The sequence below is a fragment of the Rhagoletis zephyria genome, unplaced genomic scaffold (genome assembly GCF_001687245.7).
Source record: "Rhagoletis zephyria isolate East Lansing unplaced genomic scaffold, Rhagoletis_zephyria_1.1 Rzeph_scaffold_05740, whole genome shotgun sequence".
Classification (NCBI taxonomy): domain Eukaryota; kingdom Metazoa; phylum Arthropoda; class Insecta; order Diptera; family Tephritidae; genus Rhagoletis; species Rhagoletis zephyria.
In genome coordinates this window covers 14,547-36,086 of record NW_016162823.1, presented here as the reverse complement: position 1 = coordinate 36,086, position 21,540 = coordinate 14,547, and the positions used below count along the sequence as shown (strand labels likewise).

The window sequence follows — 21,540 nt, the reverse complement described above, 5'->3', positions numbered from 1 at the left end:
AAAAAAAAAAAATCTTTAAGAAACTATTTTTATTCATAAAAAACTCCATCTTTGTAGGTATTTTCACTTAAATCTTAATATTTTTTTCGAAATATTTTGGTGGACGTCTTAAAATAAAATAGATTTTATAATTCTAATGGAAACAGTGCCGATTTTTTTTGTATGGGGAGTGATACAGTCTAATGTACATGCGAAAAATACTCAAGTTGTTCAAGTTTAGTGATTATTTAAAAAAGGGATTTTAAAAATCTGATATCACTGTATCCGGTCAATAAAGGCCAAATCTTCCATAATACTGCATAAAATTGAATGATTCAAACATCATTTTGAAGGACAGCTTCGCCGGTTGAGGTAAAAAATAAAAAACTTTTTAATAGGGTTGCCACCTGCTTAAAATTTTAGTGCCTTACATATCGCCACCTGAAATGCAAAAAGGCCTAACAAACATAGTAACTGAATTCCAAAAAGTCGTAACTAAAACAAAATTCAAAATTAACTTTTTGTTTGGTATGGTGGATTTCATCGAATTACAATTCCCCACATCGTTTAATGGAAAAAAATAACAGTCACGACTTTTTCCATTTCAGTGACGATGTTTGTTACGTCTTTTTGCATTTCAGATGACGATATATGTATATCGAGTAAAATATTTCAACGCCAACAGGGAATGCAAGGCATTTAAATGCTTTCTTAATCAGAAGTAATACATTTGAAGAGGGTTACCAACTGTTGCTCATTAATACCGAGCATAGCTGTAGAATGGATTGCCCTATGTGAGCTGTATTTTTTTTGAGTTTGTCTCTGTTGTCTGTGTTGTACCGAAATGATCCAACAAAAAATTAATTTTGGGCGCAACGAAGTTCGCCGGGCACGCTAGTACTTCTTAATTGACAGTAGGTGTTGAATGAAGTTCATTTCAAACAAAAACCAGCTACAGTGCTTATCATATCTATACGACATATTTATTGACCAGTTTTGAATATTTTTTTTTTATTAATTAAATTTAATTATTTTTTATAAAAATATATCCCATTTCAATAAAAATCACAAAAAGAAGTAGCATCAAAATTTAAATTATTTTTTATAGTAAATTCAATTCCAGTATAATAAAGTGCAAGTTTGAAGTGGGTACAAAATACCGTTGATTTGTTGCATTTTTTGTTTGTCGGACTGTGTCACTCATTTTCTTTCATACAATATGTGCTCGACAAGTTTTTTATATGGGGGCCATTCCATTGAGTCTAGTGGGACATTTTACTCCAGAACGTGATCAATTTTAACTATGGTCGTCGGAGCTTATACAACAGCAAAAGATATTTTTTAACATAGAACGACAACTAATGTATAAAATTGCTTTAACAAAAATACCAAACGATTTCTTAGTTTTATGTAACTATAATTTGAATGAATGTGACCGGTGGAATACTGAACTGAGAACTCTATTTTACCCTTGTGATCTCAAAGATGAATTTTATCCAAAACACTTAATTTTCACGAACGATGTTTTCAATAAAAATAAGGTTTATATAATCTTCATAGATATATTAAAAAATATTTAAAGTTGTGACTGGTGGGACATCTCCTTGAGACTGGTGTAAAGTAATTACGCATGAAATAAAAGTTTCCTTAGACAAAAATTATAACTTCTTTTGATTTTTTTTTAATATTTTCCCTCAGGTTAATGAAATGTAGTCATTTAAAAAGAGGTTACTACTGAAATGGAGATAATTAGGGCATATTTAAATTTATGTCGTTTTTCTCTTTTCAATGGAATGACCCATGGAGGAAAATGCACAGCGCCTTCATTTATATAATTTATGTTATCGAATGAATTATAGTTTTATAAAGAAGCATATAAAATTAAATGATAACAAGTAAAAACGTCTAAATTCGGGCGAAGCCGAACATTAAATACCCGGCGCACTTATTAAATATAGTTTTTCAGTATTTCGAAAAACTACTGTCCCCTTATTTCAAACATAGTATGTTCAGTTAGACTTAATGATATAACGTTATTTAGTTATAAGTGGGCATTAACACGCTCCCACGATCCTCAATAATCTTATTTCTTTTTAAGAGATAGTTGTAAGTAGGGATGTTTTGAATGTCATATTTTCTACAATCACGAATGCGAATGCGAATGTGCGAAAACGAATGTTAGGAATAACATCGTTTTTATTACTTACAAATTTTGTAAGTTATTAGAACATTGAACGAGTGCTTAACCAATACAGTGTAGTAGTCAAAGTTCAAAAGGGGCATATTGTATTTCAAAAAAAATAATTTTGCTGTCTTTTCTCCCATGAGGCGATTTCTTAGAGGCCGGCTGCACTGAACAATTGCTCACTTGGAACGCTGGCGGGTGGAGCGCTCAAATATTTGCGGGCCAGATCTGTCAATTTGTCGTATTTTAGTTTACTTTTCCACCACCGAGATGAGCTCGTTTTTCTTTAAGATATGCCTTCAATTGAGCTTTAATTTCATATTTTTTAATGTCTCCTAATTCTAGATACATCCGAGTCTTCGCTTTCGCTGGAGTATTATAAAATTATTTATAGGTTGTTTATAAGACTTTTAGCACTAAAAGCCGGCTATTTTCCGCACCCTGGTTAGACAGACTTGGAGCCATTTCAACAATATTATAGTGCATTCGCAAAACATTCGTATCAATTGATGCCAATGCGAATTATTCGCATAGCGAATGCGGATGCAAGTAAATTAGCGTCCCTCAATTTCGAAATATTGAAGATTCAGCATTTCTGAAATTTACCGTTATATGAAAAGTGGGCGTAATTTTAGGGCGATTTCAAAAATTCTCAATGCCTTGCTTTTAATTAATTAATTAATTATGTGTTAAGTGCAATAAATGTGCCAAGTTTGATACAATTTCATGAACCGGTTACCGAGATACACATATGTGGACATAAGTGGGCGGTGCCTCGCCCATTTTCGAAAAAATTTGTTATAAACGTATTTTTCGCTAAAGTCATATTTCAAATATGAATTTTTAATAAAATTGCTTCAGCAGTATTTACTGATTTATCGAAGATTTTGTATATGTCTAAATTTCCATTATATGGGATGTGGGCGTGGTTACTGAACGATTTTAAACACTTTCAGCCGTTTGGTATACTTTATCAGGTTAAACAACTGTGCCTGTGTTTAGGAGGAAGTGATGAAGCGTGTCGCATGTACGTGCAGCAAGTCTTTTTATTTGAACAATGCATTTTACGACATCCCCATGCGATTGAACTTGATGTGACTCGGTGGTCATGTTAAACATGCTCAGATTTTAGTATCCTTGTCACAATGGTGCAGAAGTAGTACATATATTTGATATAAAAAAAGGGCTTATACAACTGCGTTCAAATGCAAGTTTTTTGGGAAAAGTGAAAAGTTGAAAATAAGTTTAGTTAAAATTGTACCAAAGTTATACTCCAATTTACGTAATTTGACCAAAATAATTGGAATTCATATCAAATAAGGAAAAATTAAAACGGATTAATGGGAATAGCGGAGCACCAATACGCTTAACCCAATCTCTTGGATCCGTTCCTGGTTACAGAATGTTTTGAAGCCGAAAAATTTTAAAATTTTATTTACAAAAATTAAACGAGAACTTTATTAGTTACCTTCTACAAAACTGCGCTTACTGGCGCACAGTAGGCCTGTTAGTATTAAAAACATTTCCTCTTATCCTTTTTGTTCCAAACACAATGAACTAATTATGACAGTGCGAACCGGATTAGACCCATGCGGATGGCATCCGTCGGATACCGTAATAAACATGAATATTTTTTTCTATATGAATACAATTTTATGTTACTCATACGCTACGTTGCACAAAACTCCTTTTCTGCTTCTTTACTAATTTGAAACTTTGAATAGTGCGGTGAAGTCGGTGAAGATTACGGTTTCTGCAATTGTTATTGGCTGGTTGAGGCCATTTGTTGCGAATATTTAAATTCATTTGGGAAATATTTTAATTACTAAATCTAATTCAAATAATTAACATGAATAGAAAGATACAGCTCAGAGGCACATTTTCATGCCGAAAATCATGATTCAATAATAGAAGGTTGGATCACCTGGCAGTTGTCTCGCTTCCGCCGCTGCTTTAGCCTGTGTTGCCGTTTTTCTTTTCCTTTAGAAATTGCTACTAAAATTGTGACGATAGAATATTCGAGAGCAAAATAAATGCGAGTTTTTTTTTTAATAATTTGAAAGCCATGTGAATTTAACTTGGTGATATATATCGTGTGGGTCCAGATATGCCGTGGTACAATTCTGAAAAACGCCTGGCTAATTGTTTTTTTTTTTGTAAATACAACAATATCTGTTCTGTTCTTACCAAGCTGGCGCGCCATCTGCCGACAAGTCGGTTTAGAGTAGCCAACCAAATCAGACGATCTCGATAGTTTTTCATGCTATTTAACTGAATTTTCTTCAAAGACAGCAAGTGAAAAAGTCAATTTGGACACGCTTCAACGTGCAAATTCTGATTCTACTTTCATGGAATGCAACGAAGAGCAAAAGTCGAGCCGAAACCATAAAAACCACAACAAAGTTATATTTAGTAAACATTGCTAGCATCAATGTTCTCAAAAGTTGATTGCAAAGCTAAATTATTGTCCAAGAACAAATATTTCCAATGCATACCATTTTTACGAAAATTTATTGAACACATAGTGGTGCATTTTATGCATTCGCAATCCTCTCACCCATACACCATTTATTTAATACGCCCATTCAAGTCACATTCGAATACAATAAATGTTCACTTCTAATTTCTTTATTTTCTGTCGCCTTGCATTTTATTGCACAACTTGCATGTGTGTATGTATGTGCATCGCAACTCGAAAGCTGTGACATGTATGTAGATACGTGAGCTTGAATGGATTTGCGGGCGTGTGCTGGCTGGCAACGAATGTGCCCCTCGACAGTGGCATTGTGTGACAGGAAGTGGCATTGAAATTAAACTTTTTCGTAAAGGACACTTATTTACAATCTTCTCACTTCACCCATATCGCAGCAAGATTTTCACATCCTTATACAACAGACAGAAGTAAATACTATACACATATATATGTACATACATACAAGCATACAGAACATACATATGTATGCTTCTCTTCTACAACACTAAATTGCATCATTACAACAATCGTATTTCTTCACATTGTCCATTTCACACATAAACTGACACTTATGTGACTACATATTTATACAGTGACTCAAACAGATGACCACGTGTTGTTTTTTTTTAAATACTCGTAATATTTTTCCAGCTAAATTTTTTTTGTTATATTCATTAAAAATATCTTCTAAGCTTTAACCAAAACCCTGTAAATCACAGATTTAAAATTTATACAAAATTTAGGAAATTTCGCCAAATTTTCGGGTTTTTTAATATAACAAGCGCAATTTACAAAAACTTGCGTTGATATTTTGAAATTTTGTTGCTGACGGTCTCTCGCATTTTATTTCATAAGAAATTTATACTTATATGAAAATATAATATATAGTTTAAAAAACTACAACCTCGCTATTAAAACTTCCATTCGCACTATCATCAGGCTACTTTAAGAATTGAAATTTAAAGCAATTCCCATTCGCACTGTCATCAGGTATGTAATTTGAGAATGGAAAACGCTGCTTCTTTTAGGCGCATCAATATTACATAGTTACATACCGAGCTAATATAAGCGAGGTAAAAAATACAAAAATCCCACAATAAAAAAATTCTCAAAAATCAACGCGATTTTTTAGCCGTTTGAAACTTGGACTTCATTAGACTAAAACTATATGGGCTAAAAAACTGCATACCCAAAAATTTTCTAAAAATTCAGAATAAAAAATTGAAAATTTTTTGAATTTTGTATTGAGTTTGAAACTGAGATTTACACGGTTTTCGTTAAAGCTTGAACAATAGTTTTATAAAAAAAAAAAAATTAGCTGGGAAAACATTACGAATATTTGAAGAAAATCAACACGTGGTCATTTGTTTGAGTCACTGTATGTATGTATGTTCATTAGAGTATACCGAAAAAAGTTCGCCATACACTCCTGAGTCTAAAGTATTTGTGCAAGGCAATATCGATTTTTTTTCGATCCGAACTTAGGGATCTTGTTTTTTTATTTTTTGTCATATCTTCGGCATTTACAATCGGATATGAAGACTTGATAGGTGGCACAGGAGTCGAGATATTTGGAAATCCCGTATTTATATCCGATTTGGTTCATATTTAGAACGTATATTAACTACATGAAAATATGAAATGAACATACTAAAAATTTAGCCATTAGGTGGCGCTCGAGTCTGGTAAACCAGTATTTATGGTCCGATGTCGTTCATATTTAAAAAGCTTGATTCAAAAATATTTGTTTTTACAATTAACTTATTTTAATTGCTTGTAAGGTGATACGGTCTAATGCACATACATACATATATACACACATATGTATGTACAGTCCGCTGTTGTATTGTTTCGGTCGTCTTTCATTGTTCTTACATACATACATATGTTCGTATGTCAAAGTAAATCTGTATTGTTCCCATACTTTTGGCTCACATATGTATCCGCATTGCATCTCTGCTCGTCCTTAATAGTTGGCAATTTAAGTTCGACCTGTGGCAGTGGTTTTAGTGGTATTTTGTTGGCAAAAGTAATGCCCAAATGACTTTTTAATTAAGCCAATTGACAGCGAAAGCTCACTACACTACTGGGTATTACATAAGCTGAATCATTGGCTGTGGTAGTGGCAGCATATGCGAGTATAAAATGCGAACAATTTTCAATTTAAAAGAAATTAAATTCTTTGCAGACTACAGGAAAGAGGAATTAAATATTGAAAAAAAAGCAATGGGAATTCCTAAAATTACGAAACCCTAATTTACTAAGAAGCGTAAGAACAGATTACACAACTTTTAGAATCGCATGTCAATTATTCTACGCTGAATCAGTTAGAATGCCGCACATGACAGTAGAAATGAAAAATGTCACCTTAAAGTGAGATAGTTACCAAATGAGTAGCTTCTACTAGCAAATAAAAAGCTGATCGGAATGAACAGGTTTACGCCGGGAAAATCCAGAAAAAGGTGGATGTGGGGAGTCATTGTTCTTCTGCAAAATGTCAAGACTCTTGTAGGAATCTGAATAGTTTGTTTTGTGCAGCGATGCGGTACACGTATTATAAAGTTGCTCTGTACTATCCTCATACTCCAAAAATGTTAAACACAGTATATATGCATTTCCCAAGCTGCAACTCTTAAAAACTCCATTCTCGTCCTGTAACATAGCCATAGCGGATCTGACTTCGACTCTGCAGTCAGTTCTACCATAGGATGGACGGTTGGTTAGTAATAGCATCGCTTGAGCGCTGAGAGCACCGATACGCTTTCCCTGGGCAATTCTGGTTAAGATAGTTTTAAGTGTTTTATAAAACAATTGAAAGATAGAAGAAAAGATATTTTGAAAGAAAAACTTTCATGGTGAAAAGCTCTTTTGACGAAAGCACTTGAGCGTGTTCGAAATGGAGATGTAAATACTGTGAGCAATATACACCTTGTTCTAATATAATATTCACAATTATTTACATGAACAATTTTTTGCATTAATTATTTATGATTTGACGGCGGATTTTTATGCAGAAAATGAAGCCGAAAAATATTTAGCACTTAACTATAAGCAAAATAAATAAATTTGTATACATTTTGTCTATAGTTATGGCGTACATATTTTGACGCTTCGTTTTCTGCATAAACATCCAGTGTATTTATGACAAGCAAAAAACAAAATCGACTTCAATTTTTATTTAAAACTTAATTAACGATAGTTAATTTTTTCATGATCCAATGATCGGGGCGACCACTGAGGCCCCAGCTTTCCTTTAAAAAAAATCGGTTAAACAGTCCAAAGTTATGCTAACATATATAAAAAAATATATATCTACATATATATTCCGACGAATTGATAACCTCCTCCTTTTTTTGAAGTCGGTGAAAAATATGGTTCATTCTATAATATAAACCATATAAATCAAAGTTTCACACTCTATATAAATTTCAGAAAGATTCAAAAAATTTTCATCAAAATTTCCAAATTTTTATACAGAATTTCTAGAAAATTTTCGAGAGCGCAGTTTTGTAGCCCATTAAATTTTGGTATAACAAGGTGCAATCTTCAAGTCGCTAAAAATTACCGTTGATTTTTTAGATGTTTTTTTTGCGGAGGGTGTTGTGCATTTTCTTACATATAACGTATGATCAAAACCTATTTTTATATGCAAGAAAATGCGCATGGGAAAAAAATTGTTGTTTCCGAAAAATTCTCAAATTCCATATAAAATTTGGGATTTCATAGCGCCCCAAGACATGGGCGTGGCTCCTTAAAAGTTCCGCCCAGACACTTCTAGAATGAAGATAACAAGACTAGAATTTTAGATTTTCTTGTTAAAAAATATAAATGCTTTTTAATTTAATTTTGGGGATTTTTTTTATTTATTTTAATAATTTTTAAATTGTTGAATTTTATTTTAAAATTCATTTTTTTATTGCATGTAATATCGGCGGCCGCTGTGGCCATTACACCACAGTGGGCGCTAGCTTTCCGCTGGGCCTGAATTCAATCCCGGTTCAACTTAACAGCAAAAAAAACAAACAAAAAGTTTTTCTGTAATAGCGGTCGCCCCTCGGCAGGAAATGGCAAACCTCCGAGTGTATTTCTGCCGTTCGGAGTCGGCATAAAAATGTATCTGTGTCCCTCCCACTTTTTGTGACAAGATCGAGAGCCACGCCACAAATCCGAGCAGAAGCTCGGCCTAACACTAACATCCAATATATTATTATTATTATTAATTTCCATAAACTTATTTTATTAAGTTTTCTTTTTTCATTTAATTATTTGCTTTCTTTAATTTGTAGTTCTTATTGTTTAAAAAGGAAATTTAATTTGTGTTATTGATTTTAACTTTTAGAAAATCTCAGACCTCCCCGTTAGCAAATTATTGAATTAGCCTTTATAAAAGAGCTTTACAGATAGTTGCCACAATTAACAATTGCTTTACGAAAGAATTTTCTCTTTCGAAAGACTGTTGTGAGTTGAAAGACAGTTTTCTTGACCTCTTTAATAGTTCCTCTGTTCTCGGTCCCTCTTTCGACATGATAGCAATTTTTTATTTCGAAAATTAGTGCCTTTTGTATTTATGGCAACGATATGTAAATTACGATGTAGGTAAATCCAATGTGCAAATAATTTCAACTTACCTTGTCAAATGCCGACTACCCTCGTGCACTGCCATTTCCGACGATTTGAATTCATTTAATTCCTTACGTATGGCAGCCTTATCTTTCGGCGTCAGTCTTGTCCATGGCTTGTCCGCACGCCGATCGTAGTCGTGCGCCTGTGTCACCTCAATATAATCGTTGAAACGTATAATTTTCTTCTCTTTCAGCTCCTCGACGGTGGGTCGGAAACTCAATTTTCGCAGCAAATAAGATTTCTTCTCCTCCTTTTGTTTCTTCTCTTCGGCGGGTGATTGGGCTGAACCAATAAGAAATAAGCGATAATTATATAAATTCATACAATTAAGCCAATGTTATATACATATATTGTGGCAGAAATAATGCAGTAGCGTACAACATGGGAGGAATTATTTGTTTCGCTGCAATACTTACTCTTTAATATATTGCGCTCCACCAGCTCTTCAGCTGTGGGCCGCATCGACAGTCGACGTATGAGTCGTGCGCCAATGGCCTCCTTTGACTCCTTCAACTCATTATCGGTAACCTGATGCAGAATATTGCGATTGATTAAATCCTGCTTATCGGGTCGCAATTGCAACTTCAGCGATAGTGACTCCTTGCGCGCAATTTTCGCTTGTCGGTCATTCTCATCGTCGCGATAGAGTATGCGCCCGTCACCCTCATCGCTGTCGCTGCTGCTCTCGCGTATCACAAACGGCCGTGTGTTCTCCTTATTCTCGACGGTGCAGGGCAGATTGATGTTGAACACTTGCTGCCTGCTGCGTAAAGTGAAGGCCACAAAAACGTGGCGCAGCGGTTGACGGATTGTGTGATGAGGATTCGTCGTCGATGTGAATGCGGTTGTGGGCAGCAGCATTGTGTTTTTTATTTTATTTTTGTAATAAGTGTTTAATTTTTTTGGAAATAAAAAAGAGAGAAAAATGTGTATAAAAAAGATAAGTTAATATTTTTGATTTGCATATTTGATTAAATTGAAATGCGGTTTTAATTTTTAGACTTGTGTTTAAAATTAATATGTCTCATATACATATGTATGTATGACGTGGCTGTGTGTGTGTGGTACAAAAGCATACACATTTGAAATGCACAATGAATCTAACGTAATACCTACAAGCTTATATATGTATGTATGTATGTATGTATGTACAATAGGGATTTCCAAAAAGAATTAAAGTCGGAATTTTAATGCTCCTTTTTTATTTTGAAATCCAAAAATATTTAGAGGTCGTTCAAAGCACACAAAGTTTCCATGTATTTTATATGGAAAAAAATTAGTTTTCGTAAAGATGGCATATAATTATGGAAAATCTATATTTTTCGATCGGAAAAATTTGTTTCTCTTCAGGAGACCTCCGGTAACAATATTCAATTGCTCATTTAACCAATTTCTATTATTAACTATTTTTTTTATAAGACCCCCAAAACCTAAATACAATGGGGCCCATAAAAAACGCTAGTATTAAAAGATAGTATAATAAACATTTTGGTATTATTAGCGGCAGTCTACTGAAAAGAAACAAAGTTTTCCGTTCGAAAAATTTTGATTTTCAAGAGTTCTATAACATTTCTACGAAAACTTGTTTTCCCCATATAAAATACATGGAAAACTTTGACCGCTTTGAGCGACCTTTAAAAATTGTTTGATTAAAATAAAAAAATAAATAAAAAAACAGGGGCATAATTTTTTTCGAAATAGAACAATCCCAAGGGTTACAGCATTCAAATTCCGAAATTCCGACTTCACTTTCTCACATGCATTTTTGGACCACCCTAATGCACACGTATAGATGTGATTGACATGCATCTGGTTTTTTGGGTGAAACATTTATAGTGTTTGTAGGTAACCAAATGAGCATACGGAATTACGAAATTGACTAAAAACATGCAACAGAAATAAAGTTATCAAAAAAAAAGTATTTGAAATTTGGCTAGTCGATTTCGTGATAAACACAAAAAGGTTTGCTAGCCCAAAAATAGCAATTAAAAATGACTACTATAGTTTCGGGTAAGCAACTATCTTGCTTAAAATAAATGCTCAAGTAGACGCTGGCGTATAACTTGGTGTAAATTCGTGAATTTTGGTACAATTAATCAGAGCGCTTTTCATTTTCTAAAAAAAAAAATGATTTGATGCAATACTTCAATAATATTTATTCAAACACTAATATACTCTCATTCGCTTTGTTGAATGCTTGAAATTCCTGTGGGTTACATTAGGTNCCTTGCTTAAAATAAATGCTCAAGTAGACGCTGGCGTATAACTTGGTGTAAATTCGTGAATATTGGTACAATTAATCAGAGCGTTTTTCATTTTCTAAAAAAAAAAAAATTATTTGATGCAATACTTCAATAATCTTTATTCAAACACTAATATGCTCTCATTCGCTTTGTTGAATGCTTGAAATTCCTGTGGGTTACATTAGGTGTAAATTTGTTTCAATAAAAGTCAACTTACTTAGTTAGGCTCCAGCTAAAAAAAGCTTAGCAGGTTTTCACTTTTTGCTTTTTTAACTCTTCAAAATATTTACAAACTAAACGATTCTTAAATCTCTTTCGTCTGACTCCCATATTGTGATAGATATTTCAATTATGTACATACCTAGTTCCTTCAATTCAAATTAAACTTGATAATTTTTGAACAGNCTTTTTAACTCTTCAAAATATTTACAAACTAAACGATTCTTAAATCTCTTTCGTCTGACTCCCATATTGTGATAGATATTTCAATTACATACCTAGTTCCTTCAATTCAAATTAAACTTGATAATTTTTGAACAGTTGGCAACCCTCTCACATGTAAATTGGAAATAAACCCTTTTCTAAACCATTTTTAACGGTACCCATATTTTCATAAATCGTTAAACTTATTATTATTAAACAGCATAAATTTAATTTAGTTTTTAAACAGGTGGCAATCGTCCCAAACGGCTTAAAATGCGTATTATAAATGTTCAGACTTAAGATTTCTTGATGCTCTTTTGTTTGACACCTATAATTTAATATTTCACATTACAAGAAAAATTAAAGACGTCTTTCTAAACAGGTGGCAACTCTATTCAAAATATTTTCAAACTATAACTAAAATTTTTAACCAACGAGGAGGAAACATGTGAATGGTTCGCTCAAATTCACATATCGTCATTAGACTATCACTCTTGCCAGTAGGTGCGACTCTTGAGTGAGTAGGCAAATCCATTCTTTATAAAATCTCTCATCATACTCCTCCAAATGTATTATTTATGGCGGAGTAGTATGAACAATAAAAGCGTGCGATGAGGCGGCCAGATACTGCGGTTACACTGGCTATCTCTCTATACAATGAAGGATCCAAGATGGATCGCGGACATCGTTGATGACTCGGAACTAATTGACGGAACTTGGTTGGGAAGTTTTAATGCATGCGCCATATAGGCGGGACCTTTCATTGTCTGCCTTCCATTTGTTTCGGTACATGAAAATCACTTGATCAAGTTTTTCGCCGATAAACCACAGAAGTTCTACACCGATGGAATGGAGTTAAATAACAAATGCAAGGAATTAGAACTTAGTCAGCAGTGCGGAAATGAATATGTCAGCACATTATAAAACAGCGTTGCGCTGGCGAGGGTGGAATGGGTACCTAGCGTTTATTTCGAAATTTAGTACCTACGTACTAACTTATGTACATATGTAGATGTACAAACATAGGAGCGTAAAATGATTAGCGCTTTGTTGACATTTAAAGTGAAATGTGGTGAAATCTGTAGATAAAATGAAAAGCAGCACATGGCTATATACATACGTATGTACATACATATGCACACACGTGCATGTTTGAAAAGAAGCACATTCATCTGCGGAAACCGTAAACGTCAGCAAATCTACTAACGAAATTCGTTGCTGTATTAATATTATATTTTACATAAATATGTACTACTCTATTCACATGAACGTACGAGTGTGTGTGCATAACAAAGAAAATCCTCTGCGCATTTACAGGTACACAGGACGTGTGCTAGAGGATAAGCTACGGAAACAGTGTGAAAAATAGGTGAGCAAGCCAAAAAAGGAGGCTGCGCTTTGCTAAAAGAAGTAGGGGAAATACCTGAATTTGAGTTACAGGTACATACATACATTAAGGTCGTCGCCTAAGGTCGGCATTTTTATATGGCGCCGCTCAGCGGCTTTGCCGCTCATTGCGTGTCCTCAACCTTAAGAGTGTAACAATGCGAACTAGACTAGCTCCAAAGAAATTTCAAAGGACAGAAAAAAAAATACCAATTTTTTTATTTGTTGCTTGGAAAGTAACCCGCTAGCTATGATGCTAAAAACATAAGCAGCTGTATTAAATTTATTTTTGCATACACTGCCGCAAAAAAGTATTAACACGGCGAATTTTTCCCAATATATGCAATATATTTTTATTCTAATACTTTTCCGTAAATTTTTTATAAATTAAAAAAAAAAAATTTTCATTCTACAACAAAAGAACATAAAAATGTAATTCCTAAACTTTGTGCAAAACTCGCGAAAATTCAATAAATTTTCTTGCAAATTCTCAACTTTTTAATCAGATTTTTTTTTAATTTTCTAGTATAAAAAATGAATGTTTGAAGTTAGTTTTTTTTTTTATTGAAGGTGTTTTGCATTTTTTCCAAACAAAGATTTTCCAAACAATTTTTTTGTATGGAAGAAACTGAGTGAAAAAATTGCCAAAAATTAAAGGTAAGTCCTAGCTACTTCAAACTTGCAGCTTATTATAATAAAATTTATTGGGCACACTCAAAAACCTTCAAAAATCGGATTACAAAGTTGAAAATTTGCACGAAAATTTATTGAATTTTCTAGAGTTTGGCAAAAAGTTAGTAATTATGTTTTTTGTTGTAGCATGACCCATAATTTTATAAAAAAATTATCGGAAAAACATTAAAATATATTGAAAAAAATTATCTGGGCCAACACTTTTTGCCGGTAGTGTACGTATGTTGAGTTTACTTGCTAACCAATCAAATAAAGAATATTTTTCTGCCCTGTAAAATGTATTTGCAGTTAGTTAGCAAGTTAACGCTATAAGGCGACGATATACTTCTTGGCTAAAGCTGGTGTTTTGGCAAAACTATGTAGGCTAGATTTTAGAATAAGAAGCCAGATTTTCAAAATCCGAAATGGCGGTCGAATTAAAAAAAAAAACGAAAATCATCGATTTTTTTACGAATTTAAAGTCAGCGCATTTTTTCAAATAATTGTTGGATTTTAATTTCAGATACGTAAGCGGCAACCTCAAAACGGATACACATACGAAAATTTATAAGAATTATTTTTCTTGATATGACCACCACATAGGCTTCGCCATTTTGAATTTGTGTTCGTAATCAGCGACCCGAAAGCTTCTGGGTACCAAGTTTTATAAAAAATCAATAATTAAAAAAGCTGACTTCATATTCACAATCAGGGACCCCGAGAACCCCTGGATACGAAGATTAAAACAAATCTGTCAATATTTATAAAATTTTTTCTGTCACATAAAATCCGGCAGGATTTTTGAGGTAAGCAAGAAATCCTGAAATGATGGAGCAAAAACATATCAAATACGTGGTTGGTCAAAAGAACAGTTCATTTATTTTTTTTGTGGTCCTGTGTAATTTGTAGCGAAATTCTATTATTTTTCTAAATAAATATCCATGGTTATGCTCTCCCCAATTTGATTTGTAATTGTTATGAGACTATTCTAAATCTTTACTGAATGACATGGAGATGACCTACAACTTTGTTCGTTTTATGCTCAAGTTCCGCTAGGCATTTAGTTAACCACAATTTTTTTGCCATATAAAAATCTCCATGGGGGAGAATTTTATGAATATTTTTACGTTACGTGTATTTTTTAATGCCCAACTTTGTCACTAAAATTGTTGTCATTTAATAGCCAGTAGCAGTGAACGGCTGTCCCGCGGCAGCTACAGAATTGAAATCTAGCTGCTATAGATGTTTGCTGTGAAAACAGCTCTTGTTCTATATAAAATATTAAAAAATATTTCTAACAGTGTAATATTTTTAGAGAGTGCATCCCTCTCCATGCAAAAAACATTGTATTACATTTTGAAACTTCCGCCAAAATATTTTGGAAAAATATTGAGATTTACGTGGGCTAAACCGATTTGAAAATACCTCCAAAAATGTATTTTTTATACATGAAATTTTATTCTAAAAATATATTAAATAAATCACATCGGACGATAGAAAAGTTTAAGCTTTAAGATCTGAATAAAACTGTTAAAAATCTTTACCAAAATATTTTGATTTTCAGAGGTGGATTTTGATTCGAGTGGGAAAATCACAACTTTTTTGTGGTGAGGCACCCTAATGCGCATACATATGTGGCACATACTGCGGTCACTTGAGCAAGTTAATGCGCCGATACGAGAGTTATTCGGTCTTCTTCAAATATATATGTATGCCAACTTACATAATATTTATTTGCGTATGCAAATAAAATTTCACATGCCAAATGTTTATTAAAAAGCAAATACAGAAGCTTCGTTCGGCGTTCGTCCTTTGCAAACTTATCACGAAATTTAAGGCTCATGCATGCATGATTCGCATTAAAGTAAGCACTGGCTTATAACAAATTTTGCATAAGCAATGAAAACGAATAATTAAAAGGTGTGCGTAACTTTATTCAATTCAGAAAACATTTTTATTTCAGCTATAGGCACACGATCCAAAAGGACGTATTATCCCCGCTCGTCTGGCTGAAATTACTTAAAGCGAAAGGGTATAACAGTTGATCTTGATCATAAGAAAACCAAAAGTTCCCGCCTTTTCTTTGCGGATATTAGATGGAACAACTTTGAATCTCTACCTCCTTCTGGGCCTCAAATTCAAATTGGAAAAGGTGGTGAAGAAGGGCGCTAAAAAGGATCAATAAGGCTTATTACACCTGCAAAAGGGATGGTACGTACTCCACAGTCATCAGACGGATTGTAACCCATAGGGGCTTAGTCTAGTGGAAAGCTCTAGACCATTGATGCCCACGATATAGCTGATAAGAACCAGTCAGCTCTTCACAACAAATATTCATTACTTGCGAGTTCATTATGAATTTGCAGCTCACGCATGCAGTAGGCTTGAACTTTTTGTTTAAATTTCGCTAGCTCACTACGAAAGTGACTACTTAGTTTATGTATAAATGTAGTTGGTTATAATAATTATTATTAAATAACTTCAGGAAATCGGGGTTTCAGAATTTGAACTTCAAAATTCCTTTAGGCTCTCGGACCATTTCAATATTTTTTAAGCTCAGATATAAGCTGCAATAAAAGAAGCAGAATCAACGGCTGCACTCACCATCCTTAAGCATCTCGTGTAAACATGTGTAAACTTCCCCTAGGGGCTAGACTGTAGACTACTACATACTAGTTGGAGAAACTCTTGGGATACTGTCCCCCTTTCCAGCGCTTCCCGGCTATTACATTCACCGCATTGGCATTTACCAGCATACTGCATCGATGGTGGAGCGTCCTTTCCGGAATCCAAACTCATTTGATGCCAGACCACTCGTCGTTGAATCAATGGCTCGGGTGATACGATTCGCTACAGGATCGTCTCCACCGTATCAAGCATACAAATCGGACAGTAATCAGCTGGATCGCCTGGAGGCATATTGGGTTTAGGCAGTAGAAGCAGGCGTTAGACCTTCCAACGTTTAGGAAATACGATCATCCTTACACACGTATCGAAAATTTTTGGGTATCGCCCAAGTGCCTCTATCACTGAAAATATTCCGACTAAGGTTAGCACAGGCATCGCTAACCTCTTCAACCGTAACTTCTGGCACCTTTGTACCGCTGGCATTTGGCGCTACTTGGAACCGCAGCTGCTCTTGAGCTGGAAAAAAGTATCGATTATTTACCCCATAAACGGTTCTGAGGGCGGACTTTTATTGCCGCTCTTCAGACGCTTCGTTACGAGCAAGTCTGCCGCTCCCCAAATCTGACTATCCGCGTCGTCACAAAGCTTGAGAATGAANGGCACACAGTAAAATAAGGAGAGCAAGGAAATCAATATATATGTATGTACATACAAACATGTACTAAATATGTACAAGTATATTAAATTTACGTAAGCGTATAAGTACACGCCGTACACAATGTAAATGTGCAGGCATCGCTAACGTTAAGGAAAAAGTATTAAACGTGCACGAAATGTACAACTTTTCCATTAATCACAGAATGTCTATCGTAAATCGCAATCAACCTACAAACATCGGCAAAATAGGCGTGCTGCAGAAAGGACTCCATGAAAAGTTTGCTGTCATTTTTCAAATCAATTTTACACAAATATATTAAAAAAATTTATCACTCGGGATTTATTAACGTACATAAATAAGTGGAAGAGAAATATTTACAAATTGTGACAGTTAAAAATTTGAAACTCAAAAAAGCACCATGCGTTAAGAATGTTGTGCTGCAGTAACCAGTCAAACCTCAACAGCACTTTCGTTTATTTGATGAAAAAATGTGAAACTTTCTACAGTGGCTGGGTCAGAATGACGCAACTTTCAAGAAAAAAAAAAATTTTATTACACAGTTCAATAATTTTAGTCAATCTGTGACGTATACTATTCGTTAATATCATCAGTGGCTATGGTTTTTCGTAAAACTAATTTATTTTATTTTTTTAATTTGGTTCCCAGAAGTCTAAACACCTGTTTTAGACACACGCAACGTTTCTGAGTTATTTTGACCCATGATTTTATTTACGATTTAACGTAATTGTAAAGCCTAAAAATTAAGCGTTTAACATGCTTGGCAGTGAACTTCATGATTTGAATTTGGATACTTGGCGGATTAAACTAGGGCTTCGGAGCGGAGCGAAGCTGAAGCAAAGAGCTAAACAAATTCATTTGCTCCTTAGCTCCTTAAAGAAAAATGTTCAATATTCTGTTGTTATTTTCTGGCCTAGTAACGATTTACTTGGAAATTTTTGCCTGGGAAGACCCCTAGTAGAATTTTCCGAAAAATAATTTTCTAGATTATATCAATCCTCTAACGACCTTCTAAATTTGCTTTTTGCGGGGTTTCTTCATTTAAGGGTCAAAACGACCCTTTTAGGCGGGAGCTAATGGGTTAGAATGTTCTACGAAAATATTTCCCATGAAATTTTACCATATACATATGTCATAATCTTGAATTTCGCTCAGACATTTATTTTAACCAGTTGTTCCACTTTTTTGAAAGCCGGGACATGAAAACTTTAGCAGGCCATATAATAAAAATACGAGCTAACTTTTGCAAATCCATCGAGTGTTTTACTACTGGATGGGTATACTTTCGAAAATGGCGACAACGTCACAACGGCTGTCGCACAGTGTATTTTGAATGAAAATCAACCCAGCATGAAACCCTAAAATATTTGGGAAACGTAAGCATTTACCTAGTGGAAAGGGCAAACCTGGCGGCCTACTCCGTATTGAGATTCGAAAAGCAAACCATTTAGATACGAATACTTGGCACTATGAATTTTTATTAGCCCTTGTTGCCTTTTGAATCGCAATATAGAGTAGACGGGGTGGTTATAAGTTCTTAAAACAATCCTGGGACAATATGCAGTAAAGGACAGCGACGCATAGCGCTTCCCTTCCATATAAAATGTGGTCGGAAAAAGAATTATGTACGAATTCAAAAGAAAATTTGTTTCTTAGTGAATTTGGAAACGCCAAATTCTAAAAAGCATATTTATTTTATAGCTTTCATACTTTAACTGCAAATGCAGCTTGAGGTTGAAAATTTACGTTTTTGTACATTTAGGTCGTTCGATTTGCAAAATAAAGGGCTTGGACTCTAGATAAGCAATACGATTTTATTTTTGCTTGAAAAGGATTGCCAACTGTTAAGAAATTAAACTAAAATATTTAATAAGCTAAATTAATTATTACTGTGCATGTGTGGCAACATCAAGGCGCACGCCACAAATCGCAGGAGAAGCTCGGCCAAACACTAACATATTGTACAAGCGCCAATTTATTATCATTATTATTGCATTTGAAGGTGCCAATCAATATATTTTTGAAAAGATTTTATTTCTAAACTAAACGTAGGAGCATTGCTACCTATTTAAAGAGCCAAATTCAACTTAAATTAGGGGAGTTAGATAAATGAGATATTTATCACAAGGTGGGTCAAACAAAGGTTTTAGCTTGAAAATACACATTTTAAAGAGAGTTGCCAGCTGTCTGTAAAGTCGAATTAAATTACTTTACACAAAAGTTCTGTATATGAAATATTAAAAATATGTATGTCAAGTGTTTAGTGTTTGAACCCCCTAAAATTTAATAATTTCTATTGTTCGGTGAGAATGACCCAAAACATTGCAGGAAGGGCTAAATTCGAAACATTGCAGACGTGTTAAAAAAACGACAGCTTATACATATATTTTCGAGTGTATTGGTACATAGACAATGGGCTGTCAAAAAACACGGCCGTAGGTTGCCACAACTCAGCAACGCAACAGGATATTTATTGGCATGGCAGACGGTGCAGCAACACGGCGCTGTCATAAAAAAAACCACTCATATATTACATACATATATGAAGCTATGCATTTACATCCATACACATTTAATTACTTGCGCGTGTGTTGTGTAAAAGGATACATACATATGTATGTATATAACTAGGCATCGCTGTCTGTGTAGCCTTTTCCGCTACATTTTCTGCAACCAAATGGCTTTGCAGTTGTGTGTGAAATTGAGTGTTGTGAAAATTTTTTTACTGAATTTACATACTATAGAAACGTACATATACATACAGTCAGTGTCAAAAATATGAATACCCTGACGTTTTGTCGATCATATTTTCCATCGCGAACATTTCTTATTTTTTATAAAAATATATTTCATTCAACAGCAAAAGAGCAGCAGATTTTTTTTTTTAATTTTCATACAAAAAAAAAATTTTGAAACTTTGAGTTTTTCAATTCGATTTCTTAATATAGTAAGGTGAAAGTTTCAAGTCTCTAAAAATTACCGTTGATTTTTGAGAATTTTTTTTTTTGTCAAGGGTTTTGCGCATTTTCTTCCGCATAAAAATAGATTTTGTTCATGCGTTATATGGGAGAAAATGCGCAACACCCTCGACAAAAAACGTCTGAAAAATCAAATGTAATTTAGACTGCATACTCAAAAATTTTGTGAGAGATCAAAATTGAAAAGTTGAAAATGTTTATGAAATTTGTTTGGTATTTCTTCAATTTTTCCTCGAGTTCTATATGAAATTTAAAAAATTTATTCTGTTGGTTTTTGCTGTTGAATGAACTATATTTTTGTAAAAAAAAATACGAAAAGCTTGTTATGGAAAACATAAATAAATAGAATCGTCAAAACGTCAGCGTATTCATATTTTTGATGCTGGCTGTAAGTATGTACATATGTGCCCATTAGGGCGTGGGTTGGTTATGCCACATAAACAATTTAAGAGCACTTAATACGGTGAATGGCGTTGATAGACGAATGCAAGTGAGCAAATGATGCTCGTTGAGGTTACACACGCGCATGTACACCCTACCCTTCGCTTACATCAAAAAGTTCATATTTATGTAGATAGATATGTGCAAAAAGACAAACAGTAATCTATATTTAGCTGAATTTGAGTGCTGGCAAAGGGACATTGACTTTTAAACCTTCACATAAAGTTCTACAAATTAATGTTAAACAACCGTAGCTATAATTAAATTGCAGGTAAATTACACTGGCTGGGTCTCAATACGAAACAAAAAAGTTTGCTATACATCCACCAGTTTTAAAGCTTAGCTTGAGAGAATTTGGGTGTCATTAAAAGTTTTCGTTATTTGTTAGCCAAAAGAAAAAAAACGCGGAAATCAAAATTTGTTTCATTATTTATTATTCCATTTCAAATTGTTAAACATATATACATACTTAGGTACATATGTCGTTGAAAACATACATATTTTTCAGTACTAAACATCTTTCTAAGGACTCGTCGTATAGCTCCCCAAATAGCTCCCTAGCCTACTAAGTTCTAATAATTAATTTTCTTACCCATTAAATATAACTTCATTCTACATAAAATAAAATATTTTAGAGCGCGATGCATTTTTCTTCCTTGGAACCGGAAAAATAAATTAACAAAGAACAAAGTTACAGCGACTTAAAATTTCTATTTCAACCGTACTAAATGTTGATGCTGATATATAACTCATACGCCATGGCATACCAGTATAACTAATAGGATGGCAGAAGAAGAGCCCTTGTTCGAAAGTTCTCTACACAACAATGTCAT

The 21,540-nt window shown here is 33.9% G+C and overlaps 1 protein-coding gene across 1 annotated transcript in view; it reads right to left on the bottom strand.

Moving 5' to 3' along the window:
- LOC108372424 (protein prickle-like) overlaps positions 1 to 21,540 on the bottom strand; it is a gene marked incomplete at its 5' end in the record, with an annotated part of 35,161 nt that overhangs the window by 2,463 nt on the left and 11,158 nt on the right. Inside the window, 2 exons of the mRNA XM_017628106.1 lie at positions 9,266 to 9,542; positions 9,677 to 10,023. Of these exons, the coding sequence (XP_017483595.1) occupies positions 9,266 to 9,542; positions 9,677 to 10,023 (624 nt within the window). The remainder of the gene's footprint in view (positions 1 to 9,265; positions 9,543 to 9,676; positions 10,024 to 21,540) is intronic.